This window comes from Gadus morhua, chromosome 22 (genome assembly GCF_902167405.1).
Source record: "Gadus morhua chromosome 22, gadMor3.0, whole genome shotgun sequence".
NCBI lineage: Eukaryota > Metazoa > Chordata > Actinopteri > Gadiformes > Gadidae > Gadus > Gadus morhua.
In genome coordinates this window covers 23,639,378-23,659,245 of record NC_044069.1, presented here as the reverse complement: position 1 = coordinate 23,659,245, position 19,868 = coordinate 23,639,378, and the positions used below count along the sequence as shown (strand labels likewise).

General features: G+C 44.0%; 1 protein-coding gene and 1 long non-coding RNA gene across 5 annotated transcripts in view; both read right to left on the bottom strand.

Annotated features, from left to right (window-relative positions):
• itgb8 (integrin, beta 8) overlaps positions 1 to 7,313 on the bottom strand; it is a 35,345-nt gene extending 28,032 nt beyond the window's left edge. Inside the window, exons 1-3 of one of the 4 annotated variants that reach the window (XR_003974598.1) lie at positions 4,260 to 7,313; positions 3,075 to 3,163; positions 901 to 1,072 (exon numbers count right to left, since the gene is read on the bottom strand). Coding sequence is in view for 1 of the 4 variants with exons in the window: in XM_030347696.1 (XP_030203556.1) it covers positions 901 to 1,072; positions 3,075 to 3,163; positions 4,260 to 4,356 (358 nt within the window). In the remaining 3 variants the exon portion in view is untranslated. The remainder of the gene's footprint in view (positions 1 to 900; positions 1,073 to 3,074; positions 3,164 to 4,259) is intronic. The other 3 variants (XR_003974596.1, XR_003974597.1, XM_030347696.1) reach the window with 3 other exon arrangements.
• A 10,123-nt stretch (positions 7,314 to 17,436) lies between these two features.
• LOC115535220 (uncharacterized) lies at positions 17,437 to 17,798 on the bottom strand. Its single transcript, XR_003974422.1, has 2 exons — positions 17,648 to 17,798; positions 17,437 to 17,544 (listed from the first exon to the last, which is right to left on the bottom strand). It is a non-coding gene; the product is annotated as an uncharacterized LOC115535220 (long non-coding RNA).
• Between the last annotated feature and the right edge of the window lie 2,070 nt (positions 17,799 to 19,868).

Genomic DNA, 19,868 nt, shown 5'->3' with positions numbered 1-19,868 from the left:
CTCGACCCACAGACACAAACACACGCACACACACATGTATATATAAAGATACATGTAAGGGATAACCCGTGATGGGGTTTGCCTCGACCGTATCATCACCCCCGTCATACATTATCCTCTGATAACGGAACACCCTAGAGCGGTTTACTTCTCTTATAACACAGTTACCAACAATGATTAGTCACTTTTATCCGTAACATCGATTATTTCTTTTCCATTCAACCACCTGGAATTTCAATATATTTCTTCTCTTTGCTTTGAGCATATTGCTCTGGTGGTGGAATGAGGACGTGGCATTTGGATTGGTATTCAAGGGATAATGATCTACGTGGAGTAAAGAATATATGAAATATATATATATATATATGATAATATAACATGTATAAGATGATTTTTAAGATGATGATTTGAATATAAAACAACTCATTGAAATGGGTTGAGAGATATGAACATTATAGTTATTTTAACGCAGACAAACCACAGCTTCACCGTTTACTTGTTTACAGGCCGGTCTTTGCCCCTCAAATATGGCGGCGAAGTTGACCTCACATCACATTAAGGAAGCAGTAGATGCAGTCAATGCAGCGTCTTGGTCTAATGTCTATGGTCCATAGGGATAATTGACAGTTTTGTTCAGTGTTGGAATGGTATTGCATCGATCAACACAGTTAAGAGTGTTTCCTTAAGGAAAACGAACGCACACCCTTGGAACATTATTTACCAATCAGAATCAGGTATTCACAACGATGTGGTATAAATAGACGACTACCACACACCCATTCATAAATCCCCTATATTATTATATGGTAAACCACTCATGGATGGGAACCACGCCATGAGGTCAAGTGATCAATAACTGAGACATACCCACGAAGGGACACATTCAGATGGCCATCGTACCTGGCCTGAGGGTGACTTGGATGTCCGAGGGGGACACCTGGGTCCCGCTGAGAGTGGCGTTGACCTCCACCTTGACCTCCGGGTGCTCCATGGCCTCCAGGCTGCAGCCCTTCCTCAGCAGGCTCACCGGCAGGTCGCAACGCTGGGACGCACCGGTCCCCTCAAGGAACGCCTGCCGGGGCCCAAAGGTCAAGGGTCAACGTGTATAAGTGGGGTACATGGCGACGGCACATTATGTTGACCTTTTGGTCGCATAGGAGCATTTGGAGGTCAGCTACTCCTCAAGTGGTATGTGTCTTTGGTCGTTTCTTAGTGATAAACCATTATGAGGAGTCATTGTTGTGTTTAAAAATGACACAGCGTTTCTCATGCGAGACTTGGCAGAACTAATTTGTCATTAGCCTAGGATACGCCAAATTGAGGGGGATTTAGGATGTAATAGGGCTGCAGCTCAAGAGTCCTCTCACCATGGAGGAATATGCGTGAAATATTGAGAGGACCATGTCTATATTAATTAATTTAGCGCTCAACAGTAAAATAAAGTGGTGCGGTAAATCTTGACAAAACGAGAACAGTACAACATGAGTTTGTGTGAATGTGTGTGTGTGTGTGTGTGTGTGTGTGTGTGTGTGTGTGTGTGTGTGTGTGTGTGTGTGTGCACACGTTATTAGCTGCTAAGTGGATATGTTGCAGTCAACAGCCAACAATAGAGCACATTCATGCCCGGCCGCTTAGGGAAATCCTGGGATTAGCAACCTTTGGTCTGTGCTGAAACTCAGCAACCAAAAATGCTAGGGGATCGAGGGAGATTTGGAAAACACAACCGCATTATTGAACGGTTTTGACATTATATTTTATGGGACACCATTTAGCGAGACACTTCAGCACTGATTGGAACAGGGACAGCTGCTAATGAGAGACCTGTGAGGAAAGGGTTTATGGTGCTGAGGCTTTTGCTGGCTTTAGAGCACAAAGGACGCACTTCAGCATTAATTCAAGCCACAATATACTGGAATGAGGCAGATTCTCCAGGGAGCCATACAGCCTAAAGCATGATTGGGGGGACTGGTGGACTATTCAGAGGCAGCATGTTGTTATGTGTTGCTATTAATGTTCCTGGGTAGCTAAGGTGTTATCTTTCCAACAGATGCTGATAAATATTGTGCCCTGTGTGTGTTGTAAGAGTTGTTGAGTGGGTGTTGGTTTCCGGAAAACACAAATAAGAAAGAATTCTGCTTTTCCTGTGTACTTACTTGTTTGTTTGTTTATTCAGTGGATCCGGCTGTGTGTGTGTGTGTGTGTGTGTGTGTGTGTGTGTGTGTGTGTGTGTGTGTGTGTGTGTGTGTGTGTGTGTGTGTGTGTGTGTGTGTGTGTGTGTGTGTGCCTTTGTGTGTGTGTGCGCCCAGGTCTGTGTGTTAACATCTCCTACTCCTTCAAGGCCATGGTAGCTGATAAGCACAAGGTCAAGGTTCACTGGGTGGGAAAGCACCTGAGGTTTTTAAATGGACACATGTGGGCCCAGCGGATGTGGTGCGTTTACGTGTGTGTGGGTATGTGTGTGTGTGTGTGTGTGTGTGTGTGTGTGTGTGTGTGTGACACAAGCTTTACAGCTTCTGGCAAATGTTTGGTGGCGCAGGGTGGTTACATTACGAGAACACAGGATGATGTTAGTGGTTTAGATGGTCACACACACACACACACACACACACACACACACACACACACACACACACACACACACACACACACACACACACACACACACACACACACACACACACACCACACACACACACACACAAACAAACATAATTAATTTAGAGACACACAGAACCAAATTTGATGCATTTAACACGTGTGGGAGGAATGCATTAAAGGGTGTCCATAAGTGCGTGCGCATGAGCGTCTAGACGAATACATGGATAGAAAAATAGCTTTGTCTCACACATAATGACTAACACAAAGTCTGACACACACACACACACACACACACACACACACACACACACACACACACACACACACAGACGGTCAGAGGGCAGTCAAGGGTGAACCTAAAGATATATATTCACGAGTGCCGAGTCCTTCAAAATCTTGAGGTGCATCAAGATTTTTATGCGCCACCCCCCCCCAAACCGTTCCCACACACACACACACACACACACATTGATTACCTCCTGGAAGCACCAAGCACACTGCGGCCCACGCCGAAGGCACTCTGTACAAGAGGTTATGGAGGAGGATCTACACAGAACACCGTCACCTGGAGGAGATAACATAGCGGAGGAGAGGGGAGAGGACAGAAGAGGAGGGGAGAGGAGGAGAGGAGGGGAGAGAGAAGGGAAGAGGAGAGAGGAGGGGAGTGGAGGAGAGGCGGGGAGAGGAGAGAGGAGGGAAGAGGAGGGGAGAGGTGGAGAAAGGAGGAGAGGGGAGGAGAGAGCAGGGGAGGGGAGAGGAGGAGAGGAGAGGAGGGGAGAGGACAGGAAAGGAGGGTAGAGGAGAGAGGAGAAAGGAGGAGAGGGGAGGAGAGAGTAGTGGAGCGGAGAGACAACAGGAGAGGAGAGAAGAGGTGAGAGGAGGAGAGGAGAGGAGAGGAGGCGAGAGGATGGTAGAGGAGATGGAGAATAAAGGAGATGAGAGGACAAGAGAGGAAAGGAGTGAGAGGATAGAGGAGAGAGGAGAGGACAAGACAGTAATGCGTTTATGAGAGCAATAAGAGAAAGAAAAAAGAGGGGCGAGGAGAGCAGGTCAGATTAGCATATGAAAGACTGTGCCAACACTGATTAGTAATGCTAGAGCAGGCCTATTAGAACAGGGATGAAACAGACAGAGAATGCTGCTCTTGCCTTGGACACTATTGTAAAATACCCTTACTGCAGGTGGCGGGAGGAATGTGGGAGAGAGGGGGAGGTCATGGGGAATGTTAGCATGCGTGCAGGGCCGCGTATGGATAAATGATACATTTATTTCCCTTGAACTGCTATTGGTTTATAAGGTTTTTTGGGGCGAAAACAGGACATATGAGTTTCAACCTAGACTCCATCTATCATAATAAGGATAATAAGTAGTGGCTCATTACACTGCCACACACATTCACACACACACACACACACACACACACACACACACACACACACACACACACACACACACACACACACACACACACACACACACACACACACACACACACACACATACAATGGAATGTATGATAAAGTGATGTGACGACAAAACCTATTCTGAGTACACAGTTCCCCTCATTCAGAAAACAACGACGACAACAACAACAACGGTACAGACCGTACTATGACAGTAAAACAAATAAAGCAACATTAAATAAAGTTATCCATAATTACCTGAACTGGATGCTTCAATGACGGCAGCCTCCACGGACAGGCAGAGGAACAGGGCATACCAGGGGAGGTCACTGTATGTACGGAGCCAGGAAGTCATGTCCACACCGAGGTGAAATGAAGAGAAGGAGCGCGGGGCGAAGCGCGGACCCGGGGCTTTCGTGAGGCAGACTTCGGCGCGAGGCAGCAGGTCAGCGGTGCCCGTGCGTCAACGTGAACAATAGGAAGAGCCGGGAATATGCGACAGAGCCGCGTGGGGCATTGTCGCGGGGCGGCGGAGGATTCAATACGTTCACCCAATAGCGTCCTAATCCGTGCCAACGTGCAAAAGTGTTCACATCCCTAGGAATAAGCTTAGCGCGAGCGTTCGGCGACGATGCGCGCGCCAGAGTGAGCAGCAGCAGTACTGAAAGTGAGAAGGAGCAGCAGCCCTTCATCTATCCCGACCTTCAGGTGTGTGTGCGTGCGAGTGTGTGGGTGTCGTGTGGGTGTCCTCTGCGCACCAATGACGAGCAGTTCCTCCGCGGACTAAACCTCAGAACGTGGGGAAAAAACAACGAAGAACCAACTGCGTACAAATAAGCGTCTGACATGAAACTAACCTATTGGCCGCACCCCCCGTCCACATGACCGCTGTTTATTCAGGTTACCGTGAGAGGGGAGAAAACGCTTACTGTCTCAAAACCAGCCGGCTCTAATCTGGCTACTGACTCAGCCTGCCGGTGTCATAGCAACGGAGCACTACTGGAGGGAGATAAAAGAGAAGACCAAGAGAGTGTGCGATGGAGGAGAGAGACAGACTGAGAGAGTGAGAGATGGAGGAGAGAGACAGAGAGAGAGTGAGAGATGTAGGAGAGAAAACAGAGTGTTCAAACAGCTTACTTTGCTAAAGCCTTGGGTCCAGGCGGTACGCATTCCAGTGAACCATGACTTGGGGATGTTTATACCGCTTCTTCGGGAGGCACTGTACGCTGCTGATGTGTTGCTTTGTGTGAGCGGGGACCCAAACGTGTCCGGCAGCCAGGTCAGGGGTAGTACCAACAGTCTTCCCTCCTCTCCTCTCTTTCGTGCAGGCGGTTCACGGTTCAGGTTTTTCGGGGGTCCATTGGGAAGAAGAGAGATTCCAATGGCATGGAGTAACCAAGCTGCGCCGGCTGCACTGCTGTCCCGGAGCCAAGAGGACTCGGGAACACAGCTCAAACTGAAGGGAGATGGAGCTCAGCTCAGACACAAAAGACATAATATAGTCAACAATCTCTTGCAGCGCCTGCACTCGCTCAATGCATTCAACACGCTTTAGAATGGTGAAGGAAACCCAAACAGTGATGGTTTGTCACCATGCCTATAGTCAAAATAAAACAGGCCGACACACACACACACACATATAACCAAATGCCTTATCTTTCCGGGGTGACCTTCATCTTTCGCTCATTGTCTTGCAGCCCCAACTGGCCTACTATTCCACTCATTGTACTCATTCCTGTTGAGTGGCCGAATACGTTGAATTTCGGTGGGATTTTCAAAACATACCCCCGCCAAACTACAACCCAGTCTGCAGTCAGTGAACTTGTTTGTGTGTGCCTGTCAGCCGTGTGTGTCTGCCGTGCATGAATCATTTTTGTCAGGATACTTGCACACAAGGCCGACCAAACCAGGGCCTTGCACCTATGTACCATGATGCCGTTCCCATTGCATTGGTGTAGTGTTCTACTACTGCTGATCCCTACACAGTGGTTTGAATATGAACATTTCACATTCCCCTACTGACACGTGCATAAACATTGGCCATTTATGCACATAAAAAAAAAAAAGTATATATAGATATGTATAAATGTATGTATAAGCATAAACTGTTGCCTGCAAAGCAACAGCCAACAGCTCAACAGAAGCAGTCAGCGGTCACAGGGCAGGCCGAGGTTCAACCAGCAACCCTCTTGGGTTGCCAGAGACCCTGACGCAGCTCCTCTCCCTCTCTGGGTGTAGGAGGGGGGGTTTACTGTTTGGAGGACAGAACCCCCCCACACCATCAGGGTACCTGGTAATGGATTCTAACATATACACAACCCCCTGGTCCCCGTGCTGTCAATACTGGCCAGCCTCAGACTCCCAGTGACAGCTGTCATGGAGTCACAGTTTGTTGTCAGATGGACACTAACCACTGCTAACCCCTCTCATAAACACTCAAATCCATCAGTCGTTGCTATCTCTCTTGGCTGTTTGTCTTTGCATTCTTTTCCCCCATTGGCTCAAACCGAGTGATGACCTCAGTGTCAAAGGTGACTCAAGAACGACATAGAGTAGGTCCAGTAGGAGTGTAACCACGCCCAACCGGTCTGCACGTAGCACACACACGTCAACTACTGCAGGAAACAATGGTCCATCATAGTGCAGTTAAAGAGTTAATCACATATGATTTCAGGTCTGTGTAACTGCACATGGATAAAAATAAATTGTGTCTTGAGCATAAACATACAACTTTTACATTTAGATAAAAGAGACAGAGAGGCTTTTATCCATAAGCACTTACAGGTGAGGAAAAAAACAAATCAATAATGAAGCCACCACAACATTTCTAAGTGCAAGCAGCAGTTGGAATAAAAAAAGCACATTTAAAAAAAGAAAGCCAGTATTTTAGTGTGTGTGTGGATATTGTGAACGACAGACCGCACGGCGGAGCGCAAAGGGAGTGATAAAGAAACTAAGACATTTTAAGTACTATCATGTTATAACATTTGTTACTTTCAGAACCGTTTTTGATCATGTTATTATAACATTCATAACTTTTTTTTAATTTTAAGTGCATTCATGGTCAAAAAAACAAACTCCTTCATCCGGTTCTGGAGCGACATTTTACCAAAACACGGAAAATCCCCATTTCTAGTGCTGGATGACGGCCTCCTACACCTACACACAGAGTCCTCCACACAGACAGTGGACTGACTGTGTGTGTGTCATGGTAACCAGGGGAGCAGTGGGCTAGGACCGTAGGCTGGGGGCTTCCTGGAAAACAACAAAATGAAATGACCCATTATAAGGTCACATATATTTCTATACTCTCAATACTCCCACATATACTGTCTTGTGAAAGTACTGTTTCAAGGTTCAGACAGATGACTTGATAGAACGAGTATAATCATCTCCAAACTTCTGCTCTCCTGTCTCATAAAGACAAGGACTGAGGTCATGAAGATGGAATAACTTTGTCCCTGAATAGATTCAAACTTTTTCTTTTTTGATTCCATCATGTAGTGTTGATTACAGTTTGATAAGTTGTAATCCTACTATTTATGTGTCAATACAGTATGTGTAAAATCTACTATTAAACTATCAACTACTATACAAATTTAACTCAGTATATAGTTGAGTATATTGTTGGTATTTCGTTTTTCCTTCATTGCAAATTTATTTTTTTCTTAATTCTCAGCTGAGGTTAGCACAATTACAAATCCTATCAATATGCAATACAATTTACAATCTATAAAATGACTCATGTCTGTACTTTAAACCAAGACAAGCTGAAGAGGCCCTGGTCGAACAGTTCTTGACATTTAAACCCACACAAAGGTTTGGTTCTTTAGCACCAAAACCAGACCGAAACTTTCTCGTGAAAGTTCACGGCCAGACCGATGAGAACCAAACCTTCAGTTCAGACGTCAGTATGAAGAAGACGTCATGGCAAACCCGCAAAAAAGCAAGCACAACATGACAAAACCTATAATTTCGATGTATATCCACTCCAGTGGGGGAAAACCGACCTTTGTGGGATTCTTGGCTTAAATGAAAGCTTGGAATACTGCAAAAACATCCGTTTGTCTCTCCGCACAAACAGTTCTGAGGAAAACCCGTGGTCAGAAGCACACATAGATGGAATGCACGCAAACACATGGCCTCACGCACACACACACAAACACACACACACACACCTACGCTTGGCTCGACAATGAATAGGATTTGTCAGCAAATGAAAGCTGCCAAACCACAGGAACACATAGTGTTTCTGAGTCGGAATCTGGAGACCATTCATTCTCAATTTGTAATTGCTGCTTCATGAGGTATTCACAACTGACACAGTGAATGCTTATTGTATTTCTAGCATTGTTTTTTCTTGGTAATGCCAAAAGCTCAGCCCATGATCTCTCGGAAGTTTTCAAAACGTCAATTGTATTCCCGGTAAGCAGGGATTCTATTTGGGGCACTATAATTCACAGTCATAGTAAAACGGTCAGCCCTAATTGAAGGCGTAACATGATATAAAGGCCATATTTTACATGCTGACCAGAGACATCCATCTCGTCCTGGGAAACACTTCATCAGGGACTCCTGCTCTCTATCCTCGCTGTACGTGTAAACGGATTGGGGGATTAAATCATTGGACCAATGACTCAAAGGTTCTTGTTCACATGGACAATGTAGGAGTGCTGTGATATGCAGAGACGCACACTACACTGCACTGCGCATCAGAAAAGAGATGTGAAACCAAAACAAGAAACCTTTTTCTTTTAGCTTGGATTAGCGTGGCAGGTGCCTGAGGCCCACAACCCTTTAAAGGATGATGTCATCCCAACATCTACACACAGCACACTCACTGATCCAGCTGGGAGACGAAAGCGAAACACTGAGCACCTGTCATCCCATCTCCCTGCTCTAATCGCCATGCCCTGGAAAGTCCCAAAGTGTTTGGGGGAGTAGCCTCCCCTTTTCTCTGCCCATCAACCCTCCCCCTCTCACCCCCTCTCCTCCCTCCGCTACTTCCTGGGTGCCAGCTGAGCGGACATTGCCGCCTTGTAATTCTGTCGCCGCTGGCAACTGATTCCGCCTTACTGCGTGCCAGGCAGACTACCGGGATACATGCGGAGAGAGAGGGAGGGAAGGGGAGGGAGAGGTATTGGGAGAGAGAGAGAGAGAGAGAGAGAGAGAGAGAGAGAGAGAGAGAGAGAGAGAGAGAGAGAGAGAGAGAGAGAGAGAGAGAGAGAGAGAGAGCCAGGGAGATGGAGCGGTATTGGGAGAGAGAGAGAGAGCCAGAGAGAGGGAGGTAAGGGAGAGGGAGAGAGCCAGAGATAGAGGGAAGGGAGGGAGAGAAACAGAGAGAGGGAGGGGAGGGAGAGGTATTGGAAGAGAGAGAGAGAGGGAGAGAGAGGGAAGAGACAGAGAGAGAGAGGGGGGGGAGGGGAGGGAGAGGGAGAGAGACAGAAGAGAGCCAGAGAGAGAGGGGAGAGACAAACAGAGAGAGATAGAGGGAAGGGAGGGAGAGAAACAGAGAGAGGGAGGGGAGGGAGAGGTATTGGAAGAGAGAGAGAGAGGGAGAGAGAGGGAAGAGACAGAGAGAGAGAGGGGGGGAGGGGAGGGAGAGGGACAGAAGAGAGCCAGAGAGAGAGGGGAGAGACAAACAGAGAGAGAGAGAGAGAGAGAGAGAGAGAGAGAGAGAGAGAGAGAGAGAGAGAGAGAGAGAGAGAGAGAGAGAGAGAGAGAGAGAGAGAGAAAGGTAGAGAGTAGAGAGATAGAGGGAAGGAGAGAGAAAAAGGGAGAGAGAGCGAGCGTAGGAGGATGGCCATAGTCAAGGTCACAGCCTCTACACTGAGTTGGTGAAGATACAACTGGGAGGAGCACAATGGTCGACGTCCTGTGGTGAGGTGGAGTTCATGCTTAACTATATGTATGGACACCCACACACACAAACACACTGTTCAAGCTTTCTCTTGGTTGACTGTAAACCCATGCCTTTAGAGGTTGGAGGAATGTCAGAGCACCAGAGGAAACCAGAAGAAAACTAAGACACACACACATACACAGTACACACAACGCGCACTAACACACTAAACAAAACAGACACCAACAGGTTCAGCTGCGCACACAAACAAACCATACAGAAACACATTTATTCGCAGCCAAAAGTCAGATAAAAGAGTGAATACGGGGGATTTCAACATTGAAGCACACACACACACACACACACACACACACACACACACACACACACACACACACACACACACACACACACACACACACACACACACACACACACAGACCATGTAGTATTTCCCTGACACAACAGGCATGTGATTCATTGCCCGGCAGCACTTAGGTAACGTTGAGGGACACCAACTCCGTATTAGTGGAGTTTAGTGGACAGACGGACGGCTGGACCGTTGCCCTGAGCGGTGGTCTTCCCCAGCGCAGGCTGAAGGGTGTGACACATTGCAAAACACGGATATCGTTACAGACCGCTGACGGACTGTTATTGTTGTTCCATTGTTTTGTGAACACGTGTTAAATGTTGGATCAATGGTGTTGGGAGGAGTCTGTTGGGAATGAATATAAGCCACACATGTTGGTTCTCACAGCATCATCAGTAGTGTAAAGTAGCAGTATAGACAATGTAGAGGGGTATACTGTATAAGTACAGCAGTTATACAAGGTGCCATGTTGTCAATATGAAGTCGTTCTGTATTAGGTAAAGCAGTACAGTGTGCAGACTAGCGTCACTGGTGCCGCTTTTCCACCGACAGAACCAGCTCAACTCGCCTCGACTCGACCCGCCTTTTTTTTGCGTTTCAATTGCCAAAATCGCAGGCTGAAGGGTGTGACACATTGCAAAACACGGATATCGTTACAGACCGCTGACGGACTGTTATTGTTGTTCCATTGTTTTGTGAACACGTGTTAAATGTTGGATCAATGGTGTTGGGAGGAGTCTGTTGGGAATGAATATAAGCCACACATGTTGGTTCTCACAGCATCATCAGTAGTGTAAAGTAGCAGTATAGACAATGTAGAGGGGTATACTGTATAAGTACAGCAGTTATACAAGGTGCCATGTTGTGAATATGAAGTCGTTCTGTATTAGGTAAAGCAGTACAGTGTGCAGACTAGCGTCACTGGTGCCGCTTTTCCACCGACAGAACCAGCTCAACTCGCCTCGACTCGACCCGCCTTTTTTTGCGTTTCAATTGCCAAAATCTGGTACCTGGTAGGCCTACCTGGTACTTTTTTAGTCATCGAGGTCGATGTTCCATTGAGAGCCGAACCGGTACTTTTGCGTGACGTTAACAGGCTGCTGGCCACTGATTGGCCAGGGAGTGACGCCACTGGACGAGCGCGACGTCCGAGCCTGACACCGACACCAGGCATAAACGCTTCCGGGTTTGGACAGAAGACTTGACACTCGCTGTTGACTTTAAAGGTCCCATGACATGCTATTTGACGTATTCTTTAACGTACGTATTAGTGGGCAACTAACACAGTATTCAAAGAAATTCAGCCATGGCGCAGAGTTACAGCCACTCCGAGCCAGTCGCACTCGCACATTGAGCTTCCCCCAAATGCGCTGTTTTGGTGAGCTATAATGCAAATGAGGAGGAGCGAGGCGGGTCAAGGAGGATGGTGGGGGTGTGGCCCTGAGCAGCTTGTGAAGTAGACTGAACCGCGACAAGGAGGAGAAAGGGATTGTTGCCGGGCAGCGCTTAGGCACCTCCGCCTCCGGCGGTGGTCCCTCAGCGGGGCTCAAGCGGGAGACATTCGCCGCCAACCATCCCTTTCTCCTCCATGTCGTGGGTCGTGTTCTTGAGGGAGTCAAAACCAAAGTTCCTTCCCCCCAATTCATTCTCAACCTTGGCTGAGATAACCCCCACTACGAGTCTCGTTGTAGAAATACCAGAGAGTCCGACGGGTTATGCGCCATAACACCAAAAGCAGAACAGTTATCCAAATAACAAGGAAGTGTACAACACTTGCGTTACAGTCCTGGAGCTCTATATCTAAATAATATCATATAATACATAGATATCTATATCATATAATACATATTATCACGGCCAAAAGCTGTGTGCGCCTCCAGACGATATAATGATCACAAACGACTTTGTCGGGTTCTGCGACGTCTCTGGTTCTTCCACTTTCACATCAATCTGAACCGCGCGCTGCCAGCTGCCGGACTGCGGCCGGACGGCCTTGAGGGCGGTCGGCAGCTCCGGCGCAGGGAGCTCGAAGGCAGGCCAGCAGCTCCGGTGAGGGGAGCTCGTAGGCAGTCCGGCAGCTCAGCTCCCGGAGTAAAATCCTTTTCTTCTCCATGTTGCGGTTCATGGACTTCAGCGAGTCAATGCCAAAGTTCCTTCCCCCCAATTCTTCTCAACCATGGCCGAGATATCCCCCACTACGAGTCTTTACTTGTGGAAGTACCAGAGACGTCAGACACAGTCTTTATTACTCATAATATCATCCGAGGTGCACATAGCTTTTGGCCGTGATATTAGATAGATTAAATACTTATTATATAAATACCCGTGTATAATATTATTATTATGTTATATTATAATAGATATAGAGCTCCAGAAGTCAACTTTGATTCTCAGGACGACATGGAGGTCTTCCTTAACATGGCAGCTGAGGAGGATCTTCAAGTCAACGCCATGTTCCTGGGTCGCTGGGTGGACACTCATTGACATTGCTCTATGTGTGTGTGTGTGTGTGTGTGTGTGTGTGTGTGTGTGTGTGTGTGTGTGTGTGTGTGTGTGTGTGTGTGTGTGTGTGTGTGTGTGTGTGTGTGTGTGTGTGTGTGTGTGTGTGTGTTGAGGTTCTGAGTTCGGTCCTATGACGCGCTTTTGAATAAATAGTTAAAACTATGTTTTGATTTTTTTATGAATTTACTTATTCACTTTGGTTACACACAGAGCTAAGTTAAAACACAGACTTGAGTTTTTCGTATTTAAAAATGGGCAAATAAGGTGGTCCAGTAGCACAAGGTAAGACAATATTATAGACAATTAGAGCCAGATATTAAATGAATGATTGAATGTAGGAATGCAAAAGTGCAAATAACATGATAAATATGTTGGAGTGCAGTCGAACCTTATGATATTAAGACAGAATGTAACATAACTAGACCTAATATAAATATGTCAGAAAAGGAGAAGCTACAGAGGAATTGTTGTAACTATGTGTTTAAAATAATTGTTAGCCTCATCTCTAATGCCCTTCAGCTTTACATGACATGAAAATCTAACTTTATGAGGTTTTCTAACATAAATATGAGTTCCCCTAGCCTGCCTATGGTCCCCCAGTGGCTAAAACTTGCGTTTGGTGTAAAACGAGCACTAGCTGTTCTGCTCGCCTTTAAAAAAACGGAGGCTCAAGCGCGCTGATTTGGAATGTCTTTATTTATGTCGTCATAAAGCATCTAAGCTCCTCCCCTTAATCTGCCTGGCCCGCCCAGAGACGTTTGCCTGCCAATGAGACATGACCGTCCGAGCGCCACGTGTGTGTGTGTGTTTGTGTGTGTGTGTGTGTGTGTGTGTGTGTGTGTGTGTGTGTGTGTGTGTGTGTGTGTGTGTGTGTGTGTGTGTGTGTGTGTGTGTGTGTGTGTGTGTGTGTGTGTGTGTGTGAATACACACACTGTATCGCAAGTGTTTCTTGTCGGTTCTTTGACGTCTCTTGTATTTCCACAACGAGACAGTGGGGGTTATCTAAGCCATGGTTGAGAAGGAATTGGGGGAAAGGAACTTTGGCTTTGACTCGCTGAAGTACATGAACTGCGACATGCCGCCGGCTGCCCGGCAGTGGGCAGCCGGTGTTACATCGAATTCTGCGACCCTCCGAAATGTGTGACCCCGGGGGGCGCTGTTGCACATTTTCTGCAACATGCACGTGTGCATTATAACAAAAACATAAATAAAACATAAGATCTCCGGTGGGTCTTTCTTTTCTTGATACTAATCAACCAAATGTATTTATTAAGCACCTTTAATAAAAAGGCAAATGGTTGGGGGGAGATCTTTTGTTTTATGTATGTTTTTGTCATGCCTGACTACGCTTCAAACTCGTGCATATTGCAGAGAACAGCGCCCCCTGGGGTCACACTTTTCGGTGGGTCGCAGAATTTGGTAGGGCTAGCGCCGAGGCAATTTTCCGTCTCGTAAACGGTCGTTGCCATTTGAAACGGTCGTTGCCATTTGAAACGGTCGATGCCATGTCCGATTGCGTCCGATCTTGAATTCTGAATGCTTCGTGAACGGAATTAAAACATGGCGGACGTAGAGGAGCCAGGACCTGCAGCAGGTCACTTGGAGTCAGTTAAAAACAGCACAGGGTGGAATGTTAAATAATCTCAGATATAAATAACAATAATCGGGTTAAATAACTTCACATGGTGTGTCTGGTGTGTTTCCAGCATTCGTAGTGTTGATCAGCAGAGATATAGTCCGCCAAGACGTTGAGGTTGCTTAGCAACCAGAGACTGTCCATGCAAGTGAACGGAGCGTTCCCTCTTCGTCATAACTATCAAACCAAACATCCTTCACATTCACCGAGCGAACATTATGAAAGTAAAATGCACATTTCTCGCAAAAAATGTTTACATAAACGCATTTAATGGCGTAACTATGTTACTATTTCCACCCAGAATAAAGAAAGATGTCGGCCGTATGCTTCTGTGCAAGCGTCACTACTCTCTGCCAGTGACATCGGGTCAAGCACAACGCTGATTGGGCAACGCGTTTCAAATGGCAACGACCGTTTACGAGACGGAAAATTGCAGCGGGAGGTAATATTCAAATGTGCCCCCTTCCTACGTAGTAGTGTTACGTATTATAAAGGTGACATATTATGCTATTTTCAAAAACAAGTAAACATACACAGCAAAACTGCGGGTGTTAACCAACATGGTGCAGTGTTATTTTAACACTGAATTGATCACAATCTACACCAGGGGCCCGTTTCAGAAAGCAGGTTCAACAAACTCTAAGTTAAAACCTTAACTCTAGGTTGATCAACTCTGAGCTGTAAAACTCTGAATTTTCGGTTTCAGAACAGTTGATAACGCTTAGTTCAATCAACTCTGAGTCAAGTATTTTTTTTTATTTTTTTTTTTAAACAATTCTGCAATTACAATAAACAAAACAATTATGCAATACAATCTCCGAGAGCAGTACAGTATTTTACATACAATAAACATACACATACATACTAAATACATTAATAATCCTAACAATTATATCAATAAATATATAAAATAAATAAAAGATGGATGAAAAAATACATTAATAAACATTTGTGAAAATATAAAGAATAATTCTAGCTAAAAAGTTATGAATTCATTAGAAGTATACATTTGACCTGTTGTCAAGGAGACTCATGAAATAAATTTAGATAACAATCAATAAATCTAATGCTTTTTTTATTTCTTAACAGGGAAAGGGACTTAAAAAGTGATTTAAACTCTACAAAAAACACCTGGAAAGAGGGATGACATTCTAGAATTTTTGTTTGTGAATAAAGAACTTACCAAGTAAAATAAAAAGATTAACCATATAAATAAGGGACTTATCTTTACCATCGTCAAAGTAACATATCACATCTTTAAGAATAAAGTCATGAATGACCATGGGTGGATGGAAAATGAAAGAACTTAAATCAGACCAAAATTTCTTGGCTAAAATAAATAAAAATGGCGAAATAGGGCAACCTTGTCTAACACCTTGCTTTATATCAAATCTTTGAGACGTGTTGAAGTTTAATATTACAGTACTATTAATTCCTTTATAAAACATATCAATTATTTCTACAAATCTTGTCCCAAAACCAAAGAGCTTGAGACATTCTATAAGAAAGCCATGTTCAATGGTGTCGAAGGCTTTATAAAAATTTAAAAATAGAATGAAAGCTTTTGAATGTACGTCTAATACAAGTCTAATATTGTTACTAATATGTCTACCCTTCATAAAGCCTGACTGGGTTTCAGCCACAATATCATCAAGTCCTGTCTTTAATCTGTTTGCAAAGGCTAAAGACAATATTTTATAATCAATAGTTAACAAAGTAATGGGTCGCCAATTGTCTATTAATAAAATGTCTTTATCTGGCTTTGGTATTAATGAGATAATACCTTGTTTCATAGTTGTACTCATTTCTTTCTGACTGATACACTCCTCATACATGCAAAATAAAGCCTTTTGAATAATTTCCCAAAAATGGATATAAAATTCAACCGAAAGACCATCAATACCTGGTGATTTTTCTTTTTCATTGAAAAAATAGCTGTTTTAATTTCCTTACTTGTAACCTTTGAGTCACAAAGTATTTTAAGGTCCTCCTCGACAGCAGGAACAACCTCCTTTAATTTAGAAATGTAAGTCTCACATAAGAGGTTATTGAATTTGGATGTGTAAAGGTTACTTTAGGATGAGGAGACAAAGTTGGAGATGTCTTTTGAATCCGTACAGTGAATTCCGTTAATATTAAGAGTCTGCAGGGATTTTCTCTTGCCATTTCTTTTTTCAAGAGCAAAAAAATAACTGGAGTTGGTTTCCCCATCCTCCAACCACTTGGCTCTAGATCTTATAAATGCACCCTTAGCTAAATCTTTGTGAATTTGATCTATTTTGAGTTGTATCTATCTAATATTCAGCTTCGTTTTGATTTTTTTTGACCTTTAGTTCTACACTTCTCCTTACAGCAGCACACCCAGACATATATTTAAAATATTCCCATCTTTTTTTTATAATCACCCTAATTGTTTTCAGTATATATTTCTTATATATATATTTCTATAAACGAGACGGTATCCGTCTTCAGAAATAATTGAAGTATATATTTCTTCAATTATTTCTTTAATTCTATCATTAAACTGGTTATCCTGAAGAAGAGAATTATTACATTTCCAGTAACCTCTTAAATTTGTAGTATCCTGTGAACCACATAACTTAAGGCTAATTTGTTTATGGTCCGATAAAGGAGCAGAAGAGTGAGACACATCTTTAACAAGATATAGAGCATTTGTGGAGATCAAAAAGAGATCAATTCTTGATACACAAGATAAGTTCCTATTTGACCAAGTAAAGTCTTGCATATCGGGAAATAAGAAGTGCCATGCATCAGTCAGAGACAAATCACAACATTGTTTTAAAATCAGATTGTTACTTTGCGAAGTTTGGCAATTTTTTGGCGGATACCTGTCCTTTGCATCATCAGCACATTCATTAAAGTCACCACTTAAAATTAAAAATGAATTTGAATATTTCTGTAATAGTTATTTTAGTTTCAAAATTATTTGGGAGAAAAGCCCTTTGTTTAGAGAGCGAGAATTGTGACCATAAACATTGCACACAATGAAAATTGCATTATCCTGTTTGAGAATAATAGTGTTATGGTTAAACGATGCTGAACCCAAGAGCAGACGGAGACGAAGTTGAGTTGAAGGAAAAAGGGTTTATTGAACGAGGCGAGGAGGCGGGTATTGGATGAGGTTGCCGGGGAAGGAGCGAAGCAGGCGAACTGGAGTGAGGGATCCGGATAACTGCAGGCAGAGGAAAACAGTTGAGTCGTGGACAAAAAACTACAAAAGACGAGAGAGTGAGAGCGAGGTAACACAAATACTAGAGCCAGGCGTGTATCATTACCACAGTAGTGCGTAGTACGATCTGGCACCGACAGCAGGGAATCCAAGGGTTTATGAAGGGGAGTTGATTGGAGATGAAGACCAGGTGAGCATGATTGCAGAATAGGTCCAGGTGTGAAGTGAGACAGACAGGAGGAGTGGCAGACCCAGGAGGTGGAAAAAAACACAGAAAACTGCTGTGAACACAACAAATAGTCTCAATACCATCTACCATCATCTGAAGAGACAACCTCTAAAATATCCCCCCTAAATTAATGTAGAAAAACAAAGACCCCCGCTGAGTGATTGGTGCCATGACTACAGTAAATTCCGTTTCCCCATTGCCCTTTCCAAAACTTAATGTCTGACTCACTGGAATGTGTCTCTTGAAGTGGAATTAAATCAGCTTCACTTCTTTTACAAAATAAAAACATAGCTTTTCTTTTAACAGCATCACGTATACCCCTGACATTCAGTGACATCAAGAGGGTTTAGCTTAATAACATCCATCCAATAACTAAAAATAACTAATCCATCCAATAACTAAAAAACGAACAGTATAGGACAAACAAACTGAAAAGCTCTCAAATAACAGATAACAGGAACTGTAGGTGTGCTTTAGCTTTCTTTGAAAGAAGGATTGATAAACAACCAATAATAATGTGGTGGAAACATTAAGTAACTAAAATAAAAAATAAATATTTTATAGCACCATGTATTTGACTTGTCGTATTAACTAAAAATAAATATAAGATAGGCCTGATACATCAATTCCAGGCTACCTTTAACATATCCGTGCAATCATACCCTGCACCTGAAATCAAGGTATTTTATATTAATTAAACTATATGAACACCTTATGTAATGTGAAATAACGATTTCAAAACTAACCATTAAGGACCAAAACATAGGTCACCAGCTTTAAATGTGAATAATCATTCAAACAAAAATACTCTGCATAAAGCATTCTTATCCAAACTAATTATTAAAATAAATAAATTAAATTAATATTATTATAATCTTCATTTTTTTCATACCAACTTTTGTGTTACTTGAAATGGAGGAATATCCAACATGAGTCCAGCCGGACCGCAGATCAGATGGAAGTCGGATCAACGGTCCCACATTCTGGAATCGGGAGGCCGTCAGGCAGGTCCCAGCCAACCAACTTTCAGTCGGCTAAAACATTACTCAATGTCTAGGTGGTCGATCTTCTTCCCGTCAATCAAAGCAAAGGGGCCCAGGAATGAAGCCTTCTTCCCCTCCTATCTCGCTTTCTTTACCAGTGGCCACAGTTTCTCCCTCGCCAATCTGTCCTCCGGAGACAGAGCCTCAGACAGTCGCAGCTTGTTGTCCCGTAGAAACCGGCACCCTTTCGCGCACTTCCATACAGCATCACGGATGCGGCGGAGTGCGAACAGGATAATGATGGATCTGTGGGGAGTCTGGGGACCATCGTGTTTTCTTGGGCCGACCTGGTCGACTATGTCAACCCCCTCCTCCAGATACTCACACAGCCCAGGAGCCACCTTTCCCATCACATCAATGGACAGCTTTCTTGTATCTTCATTAGTTTCCTCTTTTATCCCATGTAGCTTGAGCGCCCACCTCCAGCAGTACCGTTTGCAGTCAGCGACTCTTGCCCTCAGGATTTTGTTTTCTTTTTTTAGGTTTTCAACCTCCAGCTGTGTGGTTTTCAATATTTCTTTGTGACACTCAACGTCCACTACAAGTTGCTCAACAGTGGACGTTAATTTCTCAATTTAATTGGCAGTAGAGTTCGTAGTCAATTAAATTGCCGAGATTTTGCTGAACGAGTCGTCCTGTTTTTTTGCTAGCACCTGAATCGCTGCCAATATGTCAGAGAAGCCGCTCTCACCATTGCCATTGCTGTGCTCTTATTTTTTTTCGCCACAGGTTTCTCTGTGGAGAAGACTTCCTCGTGTCTGTTTTCACCTCTACTCTTTCTTCTTCCATATTAGCCTCCATTACAGTGGTACAACTGTCTTCCATTTGTTATTTTCGGTTCAGTTGATATGTTGGTCGGTGACAAAGAAAAAACGTTAGCGTAACCGTTTTTTACATTTATAAAGTTATCTTTGAATTATTCTGCCCAGAAGTACCGGAAAACTTTCTTCTCTAATTTACGCAGACATATATATAGTTTTCAAGTCGAAACCATTGAGGTTGTGGTATCAACAGCTCCAAGTTTTTCAGATAAAAGTTTAACGCAGACTCCTCAG